At 36.8% G+C, this 24,525-nt stretch overlaps 1 protein-coding gene across 3 annotated transcripts in view; it reads right to left on the bottom strand.

Annotated features, from left to right (window-relative positions):
- Nucleotides 1–24,525, bottom strand: part of LOC131079144 (E3 SUMO-protein ligase SIZ1) — a 311,118-nt gene that overhangs the window by 231,365 nt on the left and 55,228 nt on the right. For all 3 annotated transcript variants that reach the window (XM_058017061.2, XM_058017044.2, XM_058017052.2), the window contains exons 4-5: nucleotides 17,152–17,233; nucleotides 4,488–4,647 (exon numbers count right to left, since the gene is read on the bottom strand). In XM_058017061.2, the coding sequence (XP_057873044.2) occupies nucleotides 4,488–4,647; nucleotides 17,152–17,233 (242 nt within the window). The remainder of the gene's footprint in view (nucleotides 1–4,487; nucleotides 4,648–17,151; nucleotides 17,234–24,525) is intronic.

The raw sequence follows: 24,525 nt of genomic DNA, 5'->3' as shown, positions 1-24,525 counted from the left end.
GTACTGTAGCAATCACTATAGCAATTACTATAGTGCAACACTGTAGCATCCCACATTGTAGCAGGACTGTAGCAACCGACACTGTAGCGTCACGTCACTATTCATTAACGCTTCAAAATCTTCACAAAATCCATGCCAAACCCTAGCTGATTGAAACTCAAACTAATTCCAAACCTGCAAATACACTCAACGATGAATTCTGGTTGAATCCACCTCTCTATGTGGAACTGGGTATCCATCCAACCACAAATTCCCAAGGGTTTCATCCTTAAAAATGGCTGTCACTGTTACTCCAGTAACTATCGATAAATTCCAGTATCAAATTATCACATAACCAAGCCTATATGAAAATGAGCTCTTGGAAGTCTTTTATAATGCCCACATAAGAGCTCACTCACTCAACTCGCCAATGTGGTATAAATAATAACTCCCCATTTACATTTTATATCTTTAAAGTGTTATTAAATAAGGGAGCCTTTTTATTTAAATATTTCTCACTTAATTATAGTCCCGCATTAATAAAGTTAAATATTTATATTTAACTATATAATCTAACTTTATCAATGCATAAATAAACCATATCAATGATAAAAAATTCTCCAGTCGATATTGAACATTTTCCATTGGCATGATACTATCACTGATGATCCAACCCTGGCCCAACTAACTAACTATAAATAATATCCCAAAAACACATCAAAACACCTCTGAAACGCTTGCAATTGAAACTGCCTAAGCTAAATATCATCAAGATCCCTTAAATGTCCTGGTTAGCCTACGAAACCATGGAGAAATAGGCTAACAACAATATCATACAACGCGTGCTAGAAAGGGGACATTGCAATTACATGTACAGCCGTGGATAATATGACCAACAAATAAGCATGACTCCACCGAATACATGCACAGCCCACATCCTTCTTCCAAATTAGTTCACTACAGACAAGAGCCTGTGCCAACGTCCCAATCAGCCCCACAAGGGATGTGTTGCAATTGTACAACCCTAAATGATATGACTAGCAAATAAGGAAGGGTCCAACAGGTACATGTACATCCCACATCCTTCAAAATCACTACACTGCATACAAGAGGTTGCATCAATGTCCCAATAAGCCCCACAAGGCCTCACATCTCATATAAGACTGCTAGGACTTCCTTAATATACTAGAGCCCTCCTCCTAGAATGATGGTAAAAGATACCAAGTTCTTAACAAAACACAAGAAAAAAAAAGAAAAATTCAATTTGAACAAAGATGTTGCTCAGTATGATTGATATTCAATTAAAGCTAAAACATATAAATCTTATCATTTCATATTCCGACATCCATAATAGAGAGACAAGGCAGCATATACTACTATCAATCCAGAGAATATCTTCATAAATCCCTTAGTAATTGATGACTTACAGACCAGAACATTTCCTATGCAACCCAACTGTCTTGGCCTAAAACAAAATGGCCTACAACACCACATGGGTGTAATTCTAGGAACTACCCTCCCTTGGCAAGGAAAACGATATTGCTTGCGTTGGAAGGCGCAAGCAATACGATGAAGATTTGCGGCACTATGTCACCCATAGGGACCCCGCTTCACGCAGCTTCCTGAAGTGCCTTTGGTTACCTATTTGATAAGTCCCTACCTGATGCTGAGAGAGCATGACACCAAAATACCTGTCCTCCTTGTATCCCCCTTCTCAACCTTTGCTCACGGCTTCGTCTTTTCACAGGATTTGCCCTGTCGCAGACAAAGGAAAAGTCTAAGCAAATTGCTCTCAGGTGTAGAAGATGATTGGCAAGTTGTCCTTCCAATCAGATATCAATTCTAGTCCTTGTCACCAATTCACTCTGTCACAGCCACTGGACATTTCAAGAAGTCAAATGATTAATCAAAAGAATCAATAATCTACAATACTCGGTCAAACTGAACAGAATTAAGGGCTATGCCCTAACCTGTCAATGGCTTGGAGAAACGTCCAAGACCAATGCATGCATGGATGCAAAATTTTGACCAACCAAGCATATCCAAACAGCGAAAAACACACAAATATATACCTTCCTGTGTCATGTTACTGCCAAAGAACCAAAATTGGCTGGGGAGCAGAATTTATTAAATTAAATAAAACAAAAAGTAACAAGGGTGTTAAGAAACACCACTGGACCCCACAGCCCATCCTAGATCGGGTTCATCACAGATGGTGGCCAGCATAGGGGCTTACAATGCCCACATCCACTCCTTAATAAGCAATGTCTAACCTCCAACATGTAAAGCAACTAGTAAGGTGTATACAAAAAACACCACAACCCCTTGTCTATGCCCATGAACTGTGGATGAATTCACTAAGGATTGGTTAGGTGGGTTTTCATCCATGTAACCAAAATTCGCATTAGTGTTTTCGTCCTAGACTGAATCTCCGAATGATAGCTCAGACTCCAAAAGAGGGTTTCACAAAAATGAACCAAGAATGAATCAACTGACTATCCTGAACCTACTTTTATCGCCCTTAATCTGGAACTTATAGAAAAATATAATTTAAAATCACCTTTCAATAATAATCCTTCAGCTCCATAAAAGCGACTATTTTATTATTTACTCTTTCAAGCAGTTAAGTCACTTTAAATTCACCTTTATAAATAATTGATATAAGTTGTCTTTTAATTCACCCTTTTAACAACTAATATTTGAATTATTTTCTGTATATCTGCCCAAAGTTGCGAAAATATAAAAAAGAGCCGGAAAGCAACTTCTGATTTCACCAAACATACTTTGAAGCTCACTGAAAATCAAAATTAATGATAATTGTTACTTTCCAAAAATAGCGTACTTCTCCAAGAAGTGTGAAAAGCACCCAGAAAGTCGAAAAGAGACAGATAAATTCAATTTCATATACTGAATACAATGCCACTATTTGAAATCTATTCTGAAAAAGTTGGAGCTTCCAAAGATTGGGAAGGCTATAAAAAAGAGGATTTTACACAATCATACTAATTAGAGCCATTACAATGTTTCAGAACGAATTCACACCTGTGCTAAAAAGCCTACAACTCAGAAACACTGTCTGGTTTCACCTTCAATCACTATTAGAACATAGAAAATGAAGGTTACATGAAGAGCCAACTCTCAAAACTCCATGGACAAGCAGTTTATAGTTTATACCTTCCTCAACCCTTCCATGGTACCAAAATGGAATTTCGAATATTCAAAAGTTGATTTTAGAGCCAAAACCCTTTGTATTCCACTCAATTACATTTTTGTTACTTCCCACAAAATGGTATTTATGTTTTTGTGGGGTCAAATGTGTTTTCACTACAGTATTTGATGCTTTTGCCACCTGTAACAAGCAACAAATTCACCATTCTTGGTTTTCAGGCTTAGAGTACACATCTGAAACTTGCTACAGATACTTTTGAAATGCTCCAAATAACCTCAGAGACCTCCTTGATCTATTTACAGCCTTGTTTGCAGCATAACACAATGATTTTACATTGGTTTCCTGTGTCCAAGTCACTAGTCACCTTCTCAAGTGCTTCCCCTTGATCTCGTTGGTCAGCTTCGTTGTTTGGATCACTCTACACTTGCCAAACACTCTCTGATACACAATCAATACACACAAATCTCTCTCTCTCTCTCTCTCTCTCTCTCTCTCTCTCTCTCTCTCTCTCTCTCTCTCTCACAATTTGATATTGAGGCAATCATCAAATCAGAAAACTTAGAAACTATGTTATTTACAAAATATGACCTTTAATTAAAAATTGAAGATGATTTCCTTCCCCGTGATAGACCAGATTTGAGAAACAAATATATAACATCATTGTTTAAACTTCCCTCCAAAATAGGCTCTTGGTTGACTAAAAATCATTTCTCTAATAGATGGAGAGATAATTTCTAGGTTAGATTTCTATGCATCATTCCAAATTGCGAGACACTGATAGGATACCAGATCTAAAATATCATGTGAACTCTCTCCAAGGTCATGACAGAGCCAAGGCAAACACATTAGAAGACTGCAATAAGGATGTTGAGATATGTGATTGAGACGTTGAAATTCGGAACTAGAGTACAAGAAGAATGATGATTTTTTCTTGACTAGTTACTTAGAACCTGATTCGGTAGAATTCATTGAAAATTGACTGTGGATATGTTTTCAACACGGATTCAAAAGCAGTCCCCTGGGTTATGAAGAAGTAAATGACTACTATAATTTCTTCTACTAAAAACGAATACAGAGCAACAAAGAGAGTCACATTCAAAGCAATCTGGCATCAACAAAACCTAAGTGATATGGTTATCCCTTCAGAGAGACTGGCAACAATATGTGATAAGTAAAACATGTTAAAGATATGGAATAATGAAATACGGATGCAGTTCATCTCCACTCAAGATCAACTTGTATATGGTTAGAGAAAGTCATTGCCTCGTATCAAATATGTGCAATTAAATGGGCAATGTACACATACAACAAAGGACAGCACTGCAGAACATAACTTCACCTGGATCATGATATCACGATCCATTGAACTTCCACAAGGGCACCGAGTCTTAGCCTCTATAATGCCAGTTTCCGCATACTCATCTTCATCTACAGAACCCACTGACTTTGGCATATGAACTTTTGCGACAAGATCATCAGCATCACATCCCTTCATTTTCCTGCCACGAATGTCAATTAGAAATAAACTATATTAATCAGAAGAAACTAGCATTTGAAAACTGTGTCCGTACTGTATTGGGAAATAAAGGCTATAAATAGAAGCCACAAATTTTGTAACAGATAATAATAAAAATCTTAAACCCAGATTATGAATGTGCTTTTGATGTAATATGTTTCAACAATTGTCCAATTTGATGTTTACCTATTGATTCATCATATTTATCTTTACCTTATTCAATCAGCATAAAACGTAAGTAGAAAATCATTAAAAGCAATAATTCAGTGTTCGATCTTTAACATATGTTTATTTTTATTTTTGTTTGAAAATCATTGTATTCTACACTATTCCTTATTGGCCTCATATTATCATCTAATGTTGTCTTCCGAAGATTGACTCTCCTCACTATCTCTCTCAGAAGGTCAACCCTACACCAAGCAACCGATCAATACTGAAAACTACTTTTACATATGAATACTCTTTATGTCTAAAGGATATATATTCAAAAAGGGCATTTGAAACTTGTTCATTACATATGTCGTGTGATTCATATGTACCATCACTTCCACACTATGTTCCATGGAGGCTCAAGACAAGGGGGATGAGGGGATGACAGGGATAAACCTCAGGTATGAGGTGATACAAGTGAGAGGGATGTTCCTGTTCAGAATGCACCCGTCAATCTCCCAAGGATTGAGTCAATGCCATATAAGGGAGCTTTACAAGATATTTGAAAAAATGAAAGTAAGAAAAATCTTTTGAGTCATCAGAATAATGGTGCTGATTTATCAGTAGCATCAACAAAGGACATGCAATCTGAGTTGTGATGTCCCCATCCAAATTCTAATACAAAACAAGACCTCGTTAAGTATTGTGTTGCTAACTTGAGAAAGCTCCTTGTATTATCTTTATGAATAATAATAACATTCAAAGCCAATACAACGAGGAAAAATGACTAAGATCAAGTATAGCGATGACTTGAGTGAGACAAGCAGCTTTATTTAAGGAAAGACTAAAAGTTCAAATACAGCAATCAAAGAAAGGAAATATATCATTGATCTCCATGTAATTCAGATTACTATGTTGTCACCAATATCATTAATCAGCGATCAAGATGATCATCCTCATACAATGCAAGTCAAGCATAGAAAGTCAAAGACAATACTTATAAACAGTGATACTTCTGTTTATAAATGATAATTCATGGCCAGAGATTACACAAGCTAGATAGTAGCCACTTAATGAAGATTAATGCAGCAACTTTACTGTGGACAATAGTGACAAAGTATTGAGGAAGCAATTAGATTTATATATTAAAGAGCAGCAAGACAACTATTAGTGAAGAAATTATTAATAACAACAATCGCATGGAGTAATTCAACTTTGATGAAAGGTAATGAAGAAAGGTAATTAAGATCATTAAAAAAAGGCAATGATAATATGTTCTAAAGTGCAGCAACTAAGAAGAGACTGTATGTATGAAAGAAGCAACGACTTAATTGAAGACATTAATATTACCATGTTAAGGCTGTCATTGATATACAATGATCATGATATGCCAGCAAGAAAAAATAAGTGATTACCATTGTGAAAAGGTAGGAGTTCAAACAAACTTAATAAGATATGATTAAGAAAAGGTGGCAGCGGTTAAAGAAAAACAAAAGGGACGATCTACAATATCCTATGAACGACGACTATAGGCAGCGCTTGAAGAATTAACATTTGCTTCATAAAGAATAATGAACGACAACTATAGGCAGCGCTTGAAGAATTAACAATTGCTAAATAAAGTCTTTATCAAATGGTGCGACTTCATTAGAAGATGTGATTTTTGGCAATTAATGTTTTATTTATCATTAAACATTATTTCTGCTTTGAGGATGTTCGACTATTACAAGGCAAATACACAGCAGCAATCTAATATAGACAATGATAGCAATAAGTAATGCAAGTTAATCAATTAACAAATGATGCGATTATTAGGGAATGCAGAGACGCATTATAACAGAGGTGTGATTTGGTTATATAGTAATAATGAAAAGTGATGACCCTATCTATGGCTATCACTTCTCTTGGACGAGGCGTGTCTTTTAAAAAGATGCATATCTTAGAAGATATAAATGGAGAGGAAGTGAGTGAAGATTGGATGTGAAGAATTTCTTTTATTTACTGTATTCCCATTGTGGAGCACTCAAGGAGCAGCAAGGAATTATTCCTAGAAGCATAAGAAATTTAGTATTAGATCAGACATGGCTTCTTAAAATAGCTTGCATGTATATAAGGAAGCAAATCAGGAAAGGCAATCGATTTCGGGCCTATAAAATTAGCACATATAGGGAGAAATAATACTCAGACTTATGCATGATTTTAAGGTCAAAAATCAGGAATAGCAATATCATTCGGAGCAGACATATTTTAGTTTATACATGTTTTCAAAGACATTATTTAGGAACAGCAATCTGATCTGATTAGGATCATCTTTTGTGCATATAATTCAGATTTTATATCACAAATCCAAGGAAACCATGACCCTCATTGTTATTTAATATATTCTTATTGATTTGTAATTGTTCGTTTGTTGAATCTCTTGTAAATTTAGTAAACTTATTTCAAGGCTCCTAAAAGAGGCATCGTTGAACATTTTGAACATTTATGTCAAGGTCGTATAAATTTTGGAGGATTACTCAAAGTAATAGGGAGCTATGCTTGGCTTTCTGAAAAAGAATTGGAATGAGATACTCACTAAGCTGCTGATTATTCATTAGATCTTCATCAATTACTTGGTCGTCTGGTTGAGCTACTTGGCTGTGTGTTAAGCTACTTGGTTGTTTGCTTGAGTTACTTGGCTGTGTGTTTGAGCTACTTGGCTGTGTGTTTGAGCCACTTAGTTGTCTGCTTGAGCCGGCTGCTTGTCCACTTTGCCTTCTTGCTTGTCTATTTTTGTGCCAAGTCAGATTGACACATCACCAGTGGAATTTTCAAATGTGTGGTGGTCTGAATTTAATAAACCTTCCACGTCCCTGAATGGCTTCAGCTTTTGGTGAGTTATTTTAGTAAACTCTTTTATCTATTTTTGGGATGGTTTTAAATGATTTTTATTGCTTCAGCGGTTTTGGAGAATTGTTTTGTTGAATAAAAATGTGTTCATTAATGTCTCGGAGCAGTCATAAACTAGAAAGGACATGTGATGGTTAATATAGCCATGCGATATTAACTAGCAACTACACCTTGGTGTGCAATGGGTACGCCGAAGAGGTTTAAACAGTTGATTAGGGAAAATTTTGGTCTATTTTCTGCATACATCCGTGTAGTACATGAGCTCAATTGGTAGGCCATTTAGTAAATGATGTTGTTCATGCAACAAAGGTCTCAATAGAGAAATGATAGAAACAAATCAACTATTCATCCACTTACAAGTAACCAAAAACAACTAAAACAAAATCTTTGAATCGGGAAGATAATTAGGCTCTATTACCAACAAGCTCATGTTATGTTTGCAATAGGGAGAGGGAGAAAGAGATAAAGATAGGGAGAGATATAGGGGGAAAGAGTAAGAGAGTGTGGTAAGGAGATGGAAATGGGAATAAAGAGAGACATAGATAGAGATGAAAGAGATAAATATAGAGAGAGGAAGAGAGAGGGAAGGATGAGAGATATAGGAATTGATATATATAGAGGGTAAAGAGAGGGAGAGATGGAAGAAGAAAAATGGAGACATAGAGGTAGAGAGACAATGAGATACAAATATAAAAGTCTAGGAAAAAAGAGAGGAAGAGAGGGAGAGAAATGGATGGGTAGAGAGAGGGAGATATATCTACAGATTGAGTGAGGGAGAGGAAGATAAAGGTAGACATGAAGATAAATCAGTAGAGGAAGAGGGTCATAAATAGATAGAGAGATAGAGAGAGGTAGAGGAGAGATAAAGATAGAGAGAGGGATATAGAGAAGTAGAGATAGAAAGAAGAGATAAAGAGATATAGAGGAGGAGGGAGAGGGAGAGGGAAAGATGGAGTGTTATATATATATATATATATATAAGGAGATATAGATAGAGGGGGCTAAGGGGTGATAGATAGAGAGGCACGAAAATAGATAGAAATAGAGATAGAAAGAGGGAGAATTAAAGATATGTGAGAAGAAAAAGAGAGAGAGAGATATATGGCAAGAGAAAGGCAAATATATTGGTAGAGAGAGAGAGAGAGAGAGAGAGAGAGAGATAGGTAGAGAGGGAGAGAGAAGAAGATGCAAAGACTTCGAGAGAGGCATAAATACAGGGCAATATAGAAAGATGGAGAGGGATAGGGAGATAGGGAGATAGAGGTAGATAAATATATGGATAGAAAGAGATAAAGAGAGCAGCGAGAGGAAGATATAAAGAGAGAAATAAGGATAGATATAGAGAAAGAGTTAAGAGATATATAGAGTTAGATAGAAAGAACTCAATGGGTAGATAGGGAGAGAGAGTGATATATATATATATATATATATAGAGAGAGAGAGAGAGATGGACAAAAAGAGATAGAGAGTACAATAGTGAGAGATGTAGAGCAAGCAAGATGGAGTGAATAAGAGAGCGGTAGAGGTAATCAGATGTAGATAGAGAGGTATAACGAGAGATAGGGAGATAGGTACAAAGGCGACAAGATTGAGAGAGAGAAGGTAATAGAGACAAGTAATACAGCAAGAGGGGGCAAGATAGAGAGATAGAGATAGGAAGGGAGAAATGTGGAGACAGCGAGAGAGGAAGAGAGAGATAACTTTGGAAAGATGGAGATGGTGAGAGAGAGATAAATATATAGAGAAAAAGAGGGGGGGAAATAGAGATTGGAAAGAGGGAGAAAATGTGAGGGGGATATGGAGATAGAAAGATAAAGATAAATGAAGTGATAAATAAAGAGAGGAACAGAGATATATAGAGTGTAGGAGAGATGGAGTGAATACGAGAGAGAGAGATTATGAGATATAGATTGAGAGAGAGAAACAGGGAGAATGGAAGATAGAGATAGATGGGAGGGAGCAAGAGAGAGAGATAAAGGAGGTGATAGAGCAAGTAATATAGAGAGACAAGGGGGGAGATAGAGAGATAGAGATAGGGAGGGAGAAACATGATGTGTGTGTGACACAAATATGGAGATAGAGAGTGAGAGACATATATATAGAGAGAAAGAGAGAGAGAGAATCTAATATATTATATAATAAAAAGATAGATGGAAATATATAATTAACTATTATAATATTATAGAATGTATTGTTTTAATTATAATGATACATATTATATTAGTGTTATTATTAATAATATATTATAATTATTACTAAAAACTATGTATAATATTGTAATAATTATATAATGTTATAATTACTAATAACACTAGTCGCATATATATTTAGACTAAGGGTTGTATAACATATACTGTATATTATTATTCTTATATAACAATATAATATTATAATATTACAATAATTATTATAACACTAACACACACATATACATATGTAATAATTAAATGTGTTATTATTATATTAAAATATATAAGAATAATGGTTGCCCCCGCAGCGCAACGGTGGTTGCGAGCCTAGCGATGATACCAGGTCTCAGGTTCGAGTCTCATCCAAGCCATGATAGGCAAGTGATGAGGTAAGCTCAGGTGATGTGGACAACCCAACCATATTCTTCCCCACGACGTAGGCATGGGCAAGGCGAATGAAGACACTACCAAGGAGGGGGCAAAGATGTAGAAGAGGCGAGCAAAGAAGAAGCTGGGTATGGAGGTGATATTTGCAACTTTTGGATGGAAGCAAGGAGGTGGCAGAGGGGTGGAAGTGAGGAGGCGCAGAGGCGATGGCACGAAGAATATGGAGTGCAGAGGTGGCACGAAGGTTGGAGGAGACAAGTAGCAATTAGAGATAGGAGGGAGTAGGTGGAGGTCGGCGGTAAGGAGAGAAAAGTGGCAAGAGGGTAGGAGGTGTGCTTGGCAATGGGAAGAGAATGCAAGGCAGCAGAGCTGAGAGCTGACAACGAAGTATAGAGGGAGGCAGATAAAAAGGTGGAATAAGGAGTCAGATAGAGATGCTGGTGATGCATCGGAAATAGAAGAGGACGAGAAGGAGTGAAGGATGGAAGGAGCTGGTGCTGCCAGCAAGAGAAGTCATGTTGGTAGGCAGGGAGGAGATGAGAAGGTGGAGGAGAAGCGGAGTTGGTAGGTAGGGAGGAGATGAGAGGTGGAGGCGGAGAAAAAAAGAGTTGTTGGGAAGGCAGGGAGGAGATGAGAGGTGGAGGAGAAGAAAGCGGAGTTGAGAAGGCAGGGAGGAGATGAGAGGTGGAGGATGGAGGAAAAAAGGGTGGAGTGAATAAAGGAAAGCCAGGGGGAGGAAAGGTGGAGATCATGGAGGAAAAATGGAGAAAGAAGGAAGGAATGGTAAAAAAGAGGTTGTAGGGCTTGGGGAAGAGGTCCCCCTTGTCACCTCTCCTGGGGTAGGCCAGGCAAAAAATCCCTGCAATTTACCAATCAAAAAAATATATATATATATATATATAAGAATAATAAATATATTAAAATTCATAATATTCAATATACTATTATATTTAATATTATTATTTGTTACTCTTGAATAAAATAAAAAAGTTATATATTGCATGTAGTGTTATATTGTGTCATTGATGCCAACTTTTGCTTTGATTTGTTCATCTGCGGTATTGTGGCTAGCTGACTATACGCTAGTTCGACTGCAGGCATTTGTAAGTTTTTGTCTGTCTGTGTGCTCAAGTTCAGTTTGTGCCACCTGTGTGATCTTTTGGACAATGCTGCAGTCTTTTGTTCCTCTTACGTGGCAGTCATTGAGTTCAGACTGTGTCATCTTCTGTAATAGTGTGTTTGCTCTCAGATGGCGGTTATGACAGCACATATTTCAGTGCGTTTTGTCAAAGGGCAGTTACAATGGAATATCCTTCAGCATTTTTATTTTCTTTTCTGCATGCCAGTTACTGTGCGTTTTCAGAAGGCAGTTATATTGTTCTTTTGAAACCTTCAGTTCAGGCTGGGCGTATGAAAGAACATTTTTCAGCGATGTCTTTTTCTGAGTGTTGGTAGCAAATACAAGAATATTATTAAGCGTTTTTCTGCATTGGTTGGTTAGACGGCTGACAGATGTGATGGTTCTAAATCTTTCAGAGCTGAGAAGCGTTTTTCTTTTTTGGAGGTTTTTATTGTAAGAAGTTGAAGCATATTGAACTAAAACTAGTAGGAGTGTTATGATACGATGAGTGATACCAGAGAAGAGTTTTTATATTAAGGTGGAAGTTGGCGATTTTCTAAATACTGAAATATTATGTGCTCCAGCTATGAACTTGCTGTTGTTTTCAGTTTCAGTTCGTGGGTTTTATCAGTGTGTATGTCTAGGTGGCTGCAAGAAGGTCATCGATTCTGGTAATAAGTGGTTTTGCTAAAGCAGAACCAGTGTTCACTGAGAAAGAGTGATGTATGATTGTTAAAAAGTAATCTGAGTAGTGTGTGTCAATGCATATTAGAATGGACAGCGTACACTAAATCAGGAATAGAAGCAAATCTGAAGACTGAGTTAGAACTCTGACTTACCGAGTGATGTTTATAATTTTTATTTGTGATTTGGGTGTTCTAATTTGAATGTACAGTGGTTGTTATATCTGTTTAAGGGTGTGTAGAACAGTATATCTGAAGTCATGAATTTGTAAGGAGCATTAAGAGTCTTACTTGAATCTAAGTAAGACAGAGAGCCTAAAACTTGTTTCCTTTTATTCTGATCACAGTTTTCTGAGTTGGAGCTCAGCTAAGGTTGGTGTCTTTGTAATGAGTTGGTGCTCTTAATGTGAGTTGGAGCTCATTTCTGTAAAGGGTTGGTGTTCAGTTCTGAAAATATTGTTCAATACCGTGGTTTTTAACCCTCTTGGGTTTTCCACGTGATATATCTTGTGTTCTTTTCGTGTTCATTGTCCTTCTTTGTTGATTGAATCTGCATGTTATTAAAAAGTGGTTAGAATACTGATTCACCCCCTCCCCCTCTCAGTATTCTTGTCTTGGTTTTCATGTAGTGCATAGAATAAATTTTAAATAAATAATTTGTATATTATTTATAATCAATTAAAAAAAAAATTATTCAACATATATAAAACATCTCATTGAGATAGGCTGCGATGCCGTGGCAAGTCGCCCAGTGGGCCAGGGTTCCTTCTTCCCCTGGTCGTGCAGCCCGAAGCTGGGCGACTGTGGCGAAGGGAGATAGGTCTTGAACCCAACTAGGTGTGGAGGCTACTGGCGGTTTTGCGGCGGTGCGAAACCAACATCATTTAGATGCTCGGGTTGATGGCTTGCGTCAAGGTTTTGGTTTTCAAACCCGCTCTTGGCCCATTTCCGAGAATGACAAGTGGGAGGGGGGAAGCGTTGGGAGGGAGTTGATCCAAAGGGTTTCCAGTTTTCCACCAGGAGGTGTCCCATGGAATGGGTAACCCGGCCCTTGTTGCTATGGCTTTGGTCCCCACGGCCAAATCTACTTCTGTTTTTTTGTCGGAGGAGGTTGAGAAGGAAGTTGAACATAATGAAGTGGTTTTTTCAGAGTTAGGGCTTATTGGGCGCTTCATAGGCAGATGGCCGAGTCTTGGTGATTTACACAAATGGATCTCAGTTAATTGGGAACCCTTGGTGGAGGATTATGTTCAGATTTACCCACATGCTCGTGGCTTTTTCGTTGTGGTTTTCCAAAGTGTGGCAGAAAGAAACAAAGTCCTTGGCGGTGGTCATTGGAGTTGGGAGGACAAACACGTGTTGATGTTGAAACCGTGGCATTCGGCTTTCAACCCTGAATCGGAGTCCTTCAATCGGACTCCTCTTTGGATCAAACTTCCAAACCTTCCAATGCAGTATTGGTTTGACTCCCGTTTTGAAGCTGTCGGAAACTCCTTAGGTACGTTTTAATGGCAGATGAAGACTCTTTAAATCTGTTGCATACTACTTTCGCTTGTCTGTTGGTTGTATTGGATGTTACCATTGGCCTCCCTTCTGAAATTTTCATTACATCCTCCAAAGGGAGCTGGCTTCAGTCTATAGATTATGAAGGGATTCCTTTCAGATGTAGGCGACGCTTTTAGAAGGGGCATACTGTTGATTCTGCACTAGGCTTAGGGTGAAGCGTTCAGCGTCTTGGTGGAAAGAGGTTACTCAACAATTTTATATGGTGGATAAGGTGGTAAGGGATTCGTCCCCCTCCCCCCCCAAATCATGGGGGATCTTTCCAGTAATAAGGGTTTGGACCCAAAAATTAATATGCAAAGGGCAATCGGTGGTTTAGGGTGTGCAATTAATGGAGGTTCTCTTTTGGTTGGCAGCTCTACACAGGTTGGTTGTGCATCTGAGCAGAAGATGGAGGGTGAAGCCGTGGCTGAACAGAAGTTGGAGAATGGGTCTGGTTCTCAAGGGGATTGTTTTGTAGGTGTTAGGGAGGGGCACCATGCTATTTAGAAAGTGCATTGTGCTGGGATCCAAAATCTAAAATTGCTGGAGAATGCTCAAGCGGATGGATGGATTGAGGTGAAACGGAAGAAAGGTAAGAAGGGTTTGGTTGGGAGTGACTGTATTGCCCCTCTGTTGGAGGGTGGAGGTGTTCCTGAGGAGGTGGCTCCCTAATTGTAGCCACCACTGGTTCGGGCCAGTTTCAATCTCGGATGTATTAATAAAATAATCTTATTACCGACCAAAAAAAAAACATATATAAAACATCTTATTCAAATTTAAAATACATAGTCAACTCATATAAATCTATGTTTCTAATTAAAAAGGAAACAACTACCTAGAGCTTTATTTGTATTAATTAAATTAAATTCAAAAATATAATTAAATATAAAAAAATATTTTATAATATGTTTTTAATTTTAATTAATATTATGTTGTTTCATAGTGTACTTAGTAAGCTGGCCTTTAATTACATTTTCATAGTTTAAAATAATTTTATATTACTGTCACCAACTTAGCAACTTTTCCTTCTTCAGCGAATCACTCTAAAACATGTTTTGTAAAATAATTAATTTAAAGAAGTTTAGTTTCAGTATGCATTTACTAATTTCTTTTATATTATTATCGTACCATTATGCACGGTGAGAAAACGTGAACGAATAAAAAAAGATGAGATGTGAAACGCAGTGAAGGGAGTCCGGTGAAGAAAACAAGCAAAAAAGATTTATGCAACCATCTTGCATGGGATATTATCAATTTTTAACCATTGATGTCAAAAAACAGGTCATGCGCTTCAAGTAAAAGAACATCTTCGGCGTAATAATAAAAAACGCAAATGATATGGAGGGAATAAAATTGATGCGTGAAGGGCAACACATAGTGGAATCGGATAATAGTGGCAGGGAGTTGATTGCTATTCATTAGAAAAGTCAAGCGATTTTAACGGGTGTGTGAGTGTCGAGTACTATCTTTAGTGCGCAACACATATCCGCATGAAGTGTAATAAAAACTGGTTGTGCGCAGCATGTAATTGAGCGAGTTGCAATATAGAAATAGTGTGTGTGTTGCAGATAATCGAGTAGAGGAAGGTTGAGTATAATTGAATTCGATGTACATGTGAAGAAAAGCGATTTTAAATATATTACCGAGTGCTATACAGTCGAGTTATATCAATGATGTAGTGAAGCGTTTTTAAATGATATCGAGCTGCGTATGGTGGAGGCGATGGTAAGGGTGTTGAATACTATTCAGGACTGTTGACTGTTATTTATTAAAAAGACAAGCGTTTTCAACCAACGTGGGTTGTGTGCCATTTTAGGGGAGTGTAATTTAATCGCGTGGGAAAAAAAGGTACAGAAAAAGGGCTATGTATAATATATAATTGAGCCAAGTTAAATACAAAAAGATCAGTGTGTGTAGCATACAACCGTGTGAAGGGTAATACAGAAAAGTGTGTGTGCAGCATATAATTAAGTGAAGTGTAATACAAAACAAAGTGTGTAGCATATGATTGTGTTAAGCGCAATACAAAGGAGGGTCAAGCATAGTTTCTAAGTATCGTGCATTATCTTCAAGGTGTGGAACTTACATTGGAGAGATACATAATGGAGCTGAATACATGATTATGATAGGGCTGTTTTAAATGGACAATGTGAAGTTCTTTTTAAATATTCAGACTTGTCCAGACTTCCGCTTCAAAAAACTCACTTGGAAAATCACATCTCTTAAATCAGATAAAAAAAGGAAATGCATGCATACCAAACTCCTTTTAAAATTTTAAGCTGCACAAACTTCACAATTTATTTTTAAAAACTCACAAGATTGGGATGTTTAATGAGTTTCAGCACATATATTAACAATTTAATGTATACAATTCATATGTGTCCACAACAAAAGTGTTTTCTCATCCCTCCTCTTGGCAGAACACTCGCTATAAAAGCATGAGCTCCTGCTCATAGAAGCTATGTGACTGTCAATCTCATTCCTTGCAGTAATTTGAGACTGAAGAACGTTAGTTATATATCATCTATTGCCGACAAACTACTCATCTACTTCTTTTAATGGATCTCACTCTTGCAGGATTCTCTTTATTGCTCTGATATCATATCATATAGTAAATTTTTCCATGCAAACCAAATAAAGGCACAGAAACAGAATACAATTTTATTAAACATAAGGCAAATATACATTCGTAAATAGGCTGTGTGATATCCTACTTTCTCGGATATATGCCTAATTTTTCCAAATTCAACCTAATCTACTTCTATTCTAGGTGAGTGTGTTAAAATAAATCAGCCAACAAACTGACCAGATAAGAATTGTGTTTAAATTATCAAATAATTATTTAAACCTCACCAAGCATTATACTATGGTGTAATTTAACTTACAAACAGCATTAGTACCATGTGATTGTCAATTATGATTTATGAAATTTGCAAAGCTTGGATCTCAAGTAAATTTGAAACTTAGATCTATATTGGTCAAACGTTCCAAAAAACGTCAAATATGATTTAAAATTTTCTGTTGCTTTTACATAATATAGATAGATAAATAGATTTAAAAAGTAGGTGCTGCCACCCATAAGCTGTGCATCCCCGCACCCATAACAACATAGACACAATTGATATGATATTATGAAGGCAAAATATAACTATAATTTAATAGTGTATAATTCCTAGAACATATATGGGGCCAAACACTCATAAGAAGATAGACTATGAGAGAATAGCATTTTGAATAGCATTTTCCTTTTTCCATTTACCATGGTGTGATAGTGATAGCAATCAGTATTCTTAAAATCAATTTTATTCTTCGGGTAAGTGCAATAAAGTAAACTAAAAGAGATTCAATGTGTCTATGTGTAGAGTTCTTTCAGTTAAGAAGGTGGTTGGACTATCAGTGCGACTATTTGCCAGGTGAATTACATGTTCTTCAGTAACATCCTCCTGATATATTTAGCACTTGTATTTTATTCCCTTTTTCATTACAACCTTATAAAGAAAAGAAATTATAGCGCTGGCAGCAACCTGAAAATATCATCAATAATTTTTGCAACCTCCTCCCTGCCAACGGCAATTATTTTTCCAGCACCTCCATTAGATTTGAATCCTGTCAATAGAAAATAAATTTTCATAATTATCATCCACATAAACATGGGAAAAAACAGTTTCTATGCTGTTAGCTACATTAGATTATGACTGTTCTACTTCTAACAATGCATGATGTGATTGTAAGCACATAATCTTTATATACAAATGTTTAACATATAACTCATTGCTAAAATACATCTAGGTTACTAGAAACAAAAACAGAAACAGAAATAAACACAAAAACGGGGCACCCATATTTTCAAGAAGATTAACATATCAAAGTTAATTTTATGTGGCAGAGGATTTATTTATGTTATTATTGAAGTTTAAATTTCATAAAGTATATTTATAACTTAGATTCAAATGCACAAAAATGCTTATTTATCAATATTAACTAGCTTAATACTTAAGCATGTTAAGAACACCATCGTTAATAAATTAAATTGGCATCCAAGAATATGAATATGACAAAAAAGGAACAAACAAAATCTTTAAAGAATTTAATTTAATCAACTCCATCTCATTTACTGATAATATAAATATCTTAGAATCACAAAGAGTACTACTGTAGTTATCTGAATCACAACATTTGGAAAGGTCACTCCCACTCTGGAAGATTTCCATGGTATCAGCCCTCATAGCTCTGGCACACTCGAGAGAACATGTGTAAAACAACAGCATGTACCTACTTGCACAAAAGCCTTATAGTTATGACAAACCCAGGTTTACTCTATACCCCAAAATGGACACACTTTGTGTGCCCATTCTCCAATGCCCACAGCCCACTAAACCACCTTCTTCTTCCTTGAGTGATCTCCATGCCCCTTACCAAGTCTCGCATAAATAAGCCTCAAGTATTCAAACCATCACAACTTTTTCAAAATGGTTATCTTAAATAATAATTTGATAAATATATTTATTCCTCCCCATATATATGTACTCTTTATTAACACCCATTTTAACCAAAGACGCATGATATATATATGTACTCTTTATTAACACCCATTTTAACCAAAGACGCATAATATCCTTTATTTCTTTAATCTCCTATTTGATTTTAAAGAGTTATTTCATGGAAAAATAACTTTTTTTCACTTTGGGGAAAATGTTTTATAACATTTATCCCCCTATAAATTGGTTGTTGTCCTCAATAGCTCATGGTAAATCTACAACTTAACTCACCAAAAAATTATTAGTCAAACAATTGTCAACGAGCACTATAAACATTATAGTGGATCTATTCCACTTTAAACACCTATAATTTTAGTTTAGAAATTTTGTATATTTTCCAATAACTCTTTCTAGTTTAAATTCAAATTTGAAAATTGAACAAAACCACTTTGTTAGTCAATAACGTGATTAAAACTGTATATAACTTATGAAACATATCATGAATATGTAATTAAAAAGATAGTGCTTGTCTATATGTTTAATCTCCAATCTTTAAACTTAATATCATTCACTCTCGCATAACCCCCTATATAGAAGTTTTAATATTTTTACGTAAAACTTCAATACTAAATTTACATAAAAAACGGTATCATTATGTGTTCACAAGACACTTACCTAGTGAATGACATGCATATCCCATGCTGCATAGTTACTAATCATTGAGCACCATGTAAGTGCACAAAGATGGGGAACCAAAAAGTGGCCACTTGACGTTTTGGGCCCCTCGAAACCATAAACAAGCACATTATAACACACTCACGTTATGGTCTATTGAGCATAAAAACAAGAAAGCTCGAACCATATATATATATAGAGAGAGAGAGAGGGGAGGGAAAGGAAGAGGGGGAGGGAGGGAGGGACAGATGGAGGGAGGTGTTGTGACCTTTTTCACACATCACAGATGGGGACCCCCTGTTTTGCTTTTTAGGGTTTTGTCCTAGCTCTGCATTTTCATAAATCTTCATTTTGAGAGAGTTTAAGAGATAGAGTTTTGAGGTCATCCTAAGTCAAATTGAGAAATCTTGCTCAAAATTGCATTTAAATGTTGTCAAAGTGTTCAGAAGGTCTGAAGGCTGACGACCGCAATTGCTTTGGGTCATTTCTGACAACCTGCTATTTTTAAAAAAATTTGTTTTTTCTGCTTATTTGAAGGTGGCATATGGGTTTTGTTCCTCAAGTCATTTCATTACTACCCATTTTGTCGGAATTTGAAAATCTTCCTTCTAGGTATAAAAAGCAGCGCTTCGAAATTTTTGCTTTTTTCTGAGATTAGGGTTTCGATATTTAGGTCATTTTGATCATGCCCATGTCTTCAGATTTGAAAAATTTTGCTTCTAAGTATGAAAACCAAGGGTTTGAATTTTTTTCTTCTTTCTAAGATTAGGGTTTTAATCTTCACGCCAAATTATTACTACCCATGTTCTCAGATTTCGAAAAATAAGGTCCCCAAGTACAAAAAGCAGAGTCGAAACCCTAATTAGGGTTTTGTCCAAGATGAACCAGCAAGGTATGAACATGGCATGAATATTGTTGATCAAGTCTAAAGGAAGGGATTGGAAATATCACATTAAAAATTTCGCCAAGGTTGAAGAAGTGAAAATGGCAGATGATCAATCAAGTCCGCTTCATGTCCAAGCAAAAATGTCCGACACTTGGTAAACTCGTATCAATGGTTTATTAACTCTTGGCAAGAGTTAGTTAAACTCCTACTTGAGGTTAGACCATGTTGCAAGAAAAAAATAAAAAATAAAATAATAAATAAACTGAGTGATGAGTTGAGACATTAGCATATTTTTATCCCCAGAACTCTTAAGTTTTTCTCATATTTTGATTTATATGATGGGATAGTGATGATGTATTAAAAGTTGACTATCTGCATTTCAGATGTTAACCTGAGCCTATTAAATCATGTTTTGTCGTTGCCAGTTGTTCCTGCAGCCATGTTATTCATTCTTGTTGCCATGTGGATTGTCTTAGGCAATATCATGTGTGAACTTAATAGATGTTTTGATTAATTAAAATAGATGTGTATGTGCTTGTATGTTCTTTCTTTTGAATTGCAGGAATAAAAATGATCTTGCTGTGAAAGCTCTCCTGTCACGCCAATTGCAGAAAGAGATATTCAAAGAGGTGACTAAAAGATGGAATCAGCGGAAAAGTTGATGAGCGTAAGGAACGGCAGAGGAAAAGCAAGCGTGCAATACTTACTGATGTCTGACTCAAGTGGGCATTAGTGTTGTAAATACCGCCACGCTATGTTATGACTGTGGTTCGGTTTAGAACCACACTATCAGTGACTTAACTCCGACTGTTTCCTTTCTTGAATAATTATCCGCCTCTTCTCATCGGCGTGATCTGTGTTGTAAGTAGTTGTTTTCTTTTAAATAAGGGTCTTTATCTCTTTTTATAGGTTAGAAAGAAAAGAGAAGAAACAGAGCAGAGGATTTAGAAATAAAGTTACAAATGTTTTGAGTTTCTTTTGATTCTAAATCATGTAATGACTTTTGAGAAACAATGAATAAAGATATGTTATTCTGAGCACTTAGAATTGTTTTGGAAGCCTGGAAGCACTCATCCAAGGGGGCCCACTTGGTGAGTGTTCCTGTGCCTTTGTTAAAATTAGTTTTCTTCTTTAACTGCAGTAGACGTTCTTGCATTGACTGTTCCTGCAGCCATTGGAAACAGATCCATTGACTGCTCCTGCAGCCAAATCAAACAAAGTAACTCCTGTTTGGCAGCATTGGACTTAGCTAGTATTTCTTGAATGAATTTATGTTAATGCAGAGTTTTCCTGTAGCCTTTCAATTGTTTCAATTCTTGCTTACCTTTCCCACATAGATGTTAGTTGTTGTAGTAATGCAGGGTAGCTATCGCAGGAACTTAGTGCATATATATAGTGCAGACCCATTTCAAGTATTGCGTCTCTGGGTTGACAATCAAATGAATACCGGCTATGAAGATAGTAACTTCACAGAGTGAATGTCCAAACTTCAGGTTGAGACTTCAACTAGACTTATTATTCTTATTGTTGGGTTGAACATTTTTGGTGCCATTGTCGGGGATGGTGTCAAACTAAGAACCTGTTATGGTTATTATCTCTTTAGTTTTCAATTAATTGTTTTTTTTGATAGACCTGATTGTTCGAAAAAAATTTATGAACCTGCATGCATAGGCGAAGAAGAGATGTTCTAGGTAGATTTCTACCCAGTCATCCTAATCATTCAGAAATTGATTCCCCAGATATAAATCCTTTTGCTGAACTTTATCAAACCTAGAGAATTTGAACCACCCTGAATCTGAATTTCCTGAGAACGGGCCTCCATTTCCTTTTCGGACCTCCAGAAGAAGAATTTCATCTAGTAATCCCCCCTACAAGTCCAATGCAAGGAAATCCACCTCCTGGTGGAAATAATCCACCCCCACCTTTGGAACCAACATTTGAGTTTCCTATCTATGATAAGCATGATAATGCTAATCTCAAGAACATTTGGGCTTCCTCCCTACCTAAATTCTATGGATTAGTGACAGAAGATCCAGACACATTCCTGTTTGAGTTTGATGTTCTCTGTAGGAGTTTTGATTATACTACAGATGCCCATAGACTCAAAATATTTCCTGCCACTTTGAAAGAATCATCTTTAAGATGGTTTATGAGCTTGGGGAGTAGCACAATTACTACATGGGAAGAGATGAAACGATTGTTTCTTGCAAAGTACAAGGATTATTGTAGAGGCATTGATCGCCATGGGGATGACATTTTTAGAATGACAGAGAAAGAAGATGAGAGTCTTGAAGATTATCTGGAAAGGCTTTTGTTTAGTGTCAAAAAGTCCAAGCATAGCACTCTAAATGAAGATTCCCTGAAGCTGATATTTTTAAGGGGAATCAGTGATGAATGCACTGATACTTTGGATCTTATGGGAGGAGGTGACATTACATGATCCACATGGAATGACATAGGACAAATTTGTAAGAAGTATTCCAGATCTGCTTCTAAAAAAAACAGGCGTTTCAAGCCAGGAGTTTCTTCATCAACATCTAGTACTGGAGTTTCTAGAATGGAACTTAGCCATTTGTTGAAGGACTTTAAGGAGGATATCATAAACAATATGGCTACTCAATTGGATACACTCTCAGCTAAGAAGAAGCATGAAGAAACTGATGCAGTTCTTGCAGAATTCTACCCTCATTGTAGACAAAGGAAAAGAGACTGCAGATGTAAAATGGTTGCAAATCTTGAGGTTCCTAACTTCAAGCCAATACAAGGTGATGATGAACAAGTTTTCTATGTTGCTCAAAGAAGGCCAAATTTTCAAAGACAAGGTATGCCTCCGGATACACTTTCTTTTTCTGGTTATAGTGGGAATTCTTATGCACCAAATAGTCAATGGCAATCTCCATATGCTCAATAGTTATCCAACCTGGTATGGTCCTCAAGGCCAAGGCGAGCATTTTGTTAGTCAAACTCCATAGTGGCAGCAGCCACAAGGAAATTGGTCTCCACCTCAGGCACAATGGCAGCAATTTCAAGGAAATTGGCAACCTGCTCCTCAATGGAGGGGGAGTCAGCCATGGAATAATCAGTCTTTTGGATATCAACAACCTAGTCAACAGCCACAACCGCCCACAATAATGCCTCCCCCTGCAGCCACTACTGTTCCACCTAAACCTACACAGTTGCCCACTCAACCAAGGCTGAATCCCAATAGTAAATCTCAGCAACAACAAGAAGTTTATTCAGCTGATCTTAATCAATACCCAGCCTATTCTTTATCTATAAGGGATATTCACCTCAAATCTGGGACAACTCTGCCTAATCCATCCCCTCCGGTTATAACCAAAATACCCAAAGAACAAGAAATCTCTAGTCCAACAGTCACAATACCTCGTAAACAGCAACTACCCCCATTTCCCTAGAGGTTGCAAGAAAAAGAGGTTTTTACAGAACAAGAGCAAAGTTTTGATATTATAGATCAACTAAAACACGTATGTGTTAAAATCCCATTGTTACAAGCAATAAAGGATGTTCCTATATATAGTAAGGCACTTAGGAAAGCATGTCTAAAAAAGCCTAGCAAAAAGAAGAAAGATCCGCAAACAGTGCATGTAATGGGTCAACTGCAGATATCATGCTAGGAAAAGTTTCATTCCTAAGTATGCTGATCCTAGTAGTCCTGTTGTGAATATAGTCATCAATGGCACTCAGATAAAGAATGTTTTGGTCGATTTAGGGGCAGCCTAAATAACAAGGGAAATAATGCAGCGGCTTGAAATAACTAGTCTCAGACCTATACCTACAATCCTACAGCTTGCTGACAGTTCTACAGTTCGACCTGATGGTATGATTGAAGATGTGGTTGTTGCTTTGGATTCTTGGGAATACCCTGCAGACTTTATGATCCTGTCTCCAAAGGCCACATTGGGAGGATATCCGGTGATTTTGGGAAGATCTTGGCTTGCTACGGCTAATGCATATATTGGATGTAGATCAGGGGATATGACTATTTCAGAAGGGAACTCTACCAAAACATTAGCTTTGTATTCTCCTGCTCGGCCCTAATTTGATCAGCAACAAGCCGTTTGGCCTTATTTGGGAGAAGAATTTGAAGGAGTTGACTCTATCAATCACCTTATGATGATTAATAGAGGACCATTCATGCAATTTCATGATGAAGACTCAATTCTTTATAAAATTCTGACAAATGAGTTAAGACAAGAGCAGCAATTGCAAGAGTTAGTACCAAATACTGCAGACTCAGACATTCCTACAGCCACTGATATATTGCATACTCTGTTGCTACAGGAAGTTTGTACTTCTCATTTTTGTGATATATTCCAAATTGATCTTACTGTCAAAATAGAAGTTGATTCAAATAAATATTTGAATATCAACAGTAATCTTGCAGAAGCTCAAAGAGTGGCACTTGTGGATTTGCTCAAATGTCATAAACATGCTTTTGCATGGGATTACAAGGATATGCATGGAATTGATACAACAGTTTGTACCCATCGTATCTACATAAAAGAAGACTGTAGACCACTTAGACAGCCACAAAGAAGAATCAATCATGCATTAAGAGAAATAGTTAAGGAGGAATTGCAGAAGTTGTTGAATACTGGATTTATGTATCCTATTTCTGACAGTCAATAGGTATCACCTTTGGTAATAGTTCCTAAGAAGGAGGAAAATGGAGGGTATGTGTTGATTACAGAGTCTTGAACTTAGCAACCAGAAAAGATCATTTTCCATTGCCATTTGTGGATTAGGTATTAGACTCTTTGACCGGCAAGAGATACTTCTCATTTCTTGATGGATTCAGTGGCTACAACCAGATTCAAATTGCCCCAGAGGATCAAGAA

The sequence above is a fragment of the Cryptomeria japonica genome, chromosome 8 (assembly GCF_030272615.1).
Source record: "Cryptomeria japonica chromosome 8, Sugi_1.0, whole genome shotgun sequence".
NCBI lineage: Eukaryota > Viridiplantae > Streptophyta > Pinopsida > Cupressales > Cupressaceae > Cryptomeria > Cryptomeria japonica.
Note: the sequence above shows the minus strand (reverse complement) of the source record. Positions and strands in the feature narration are given on the sequence as shown.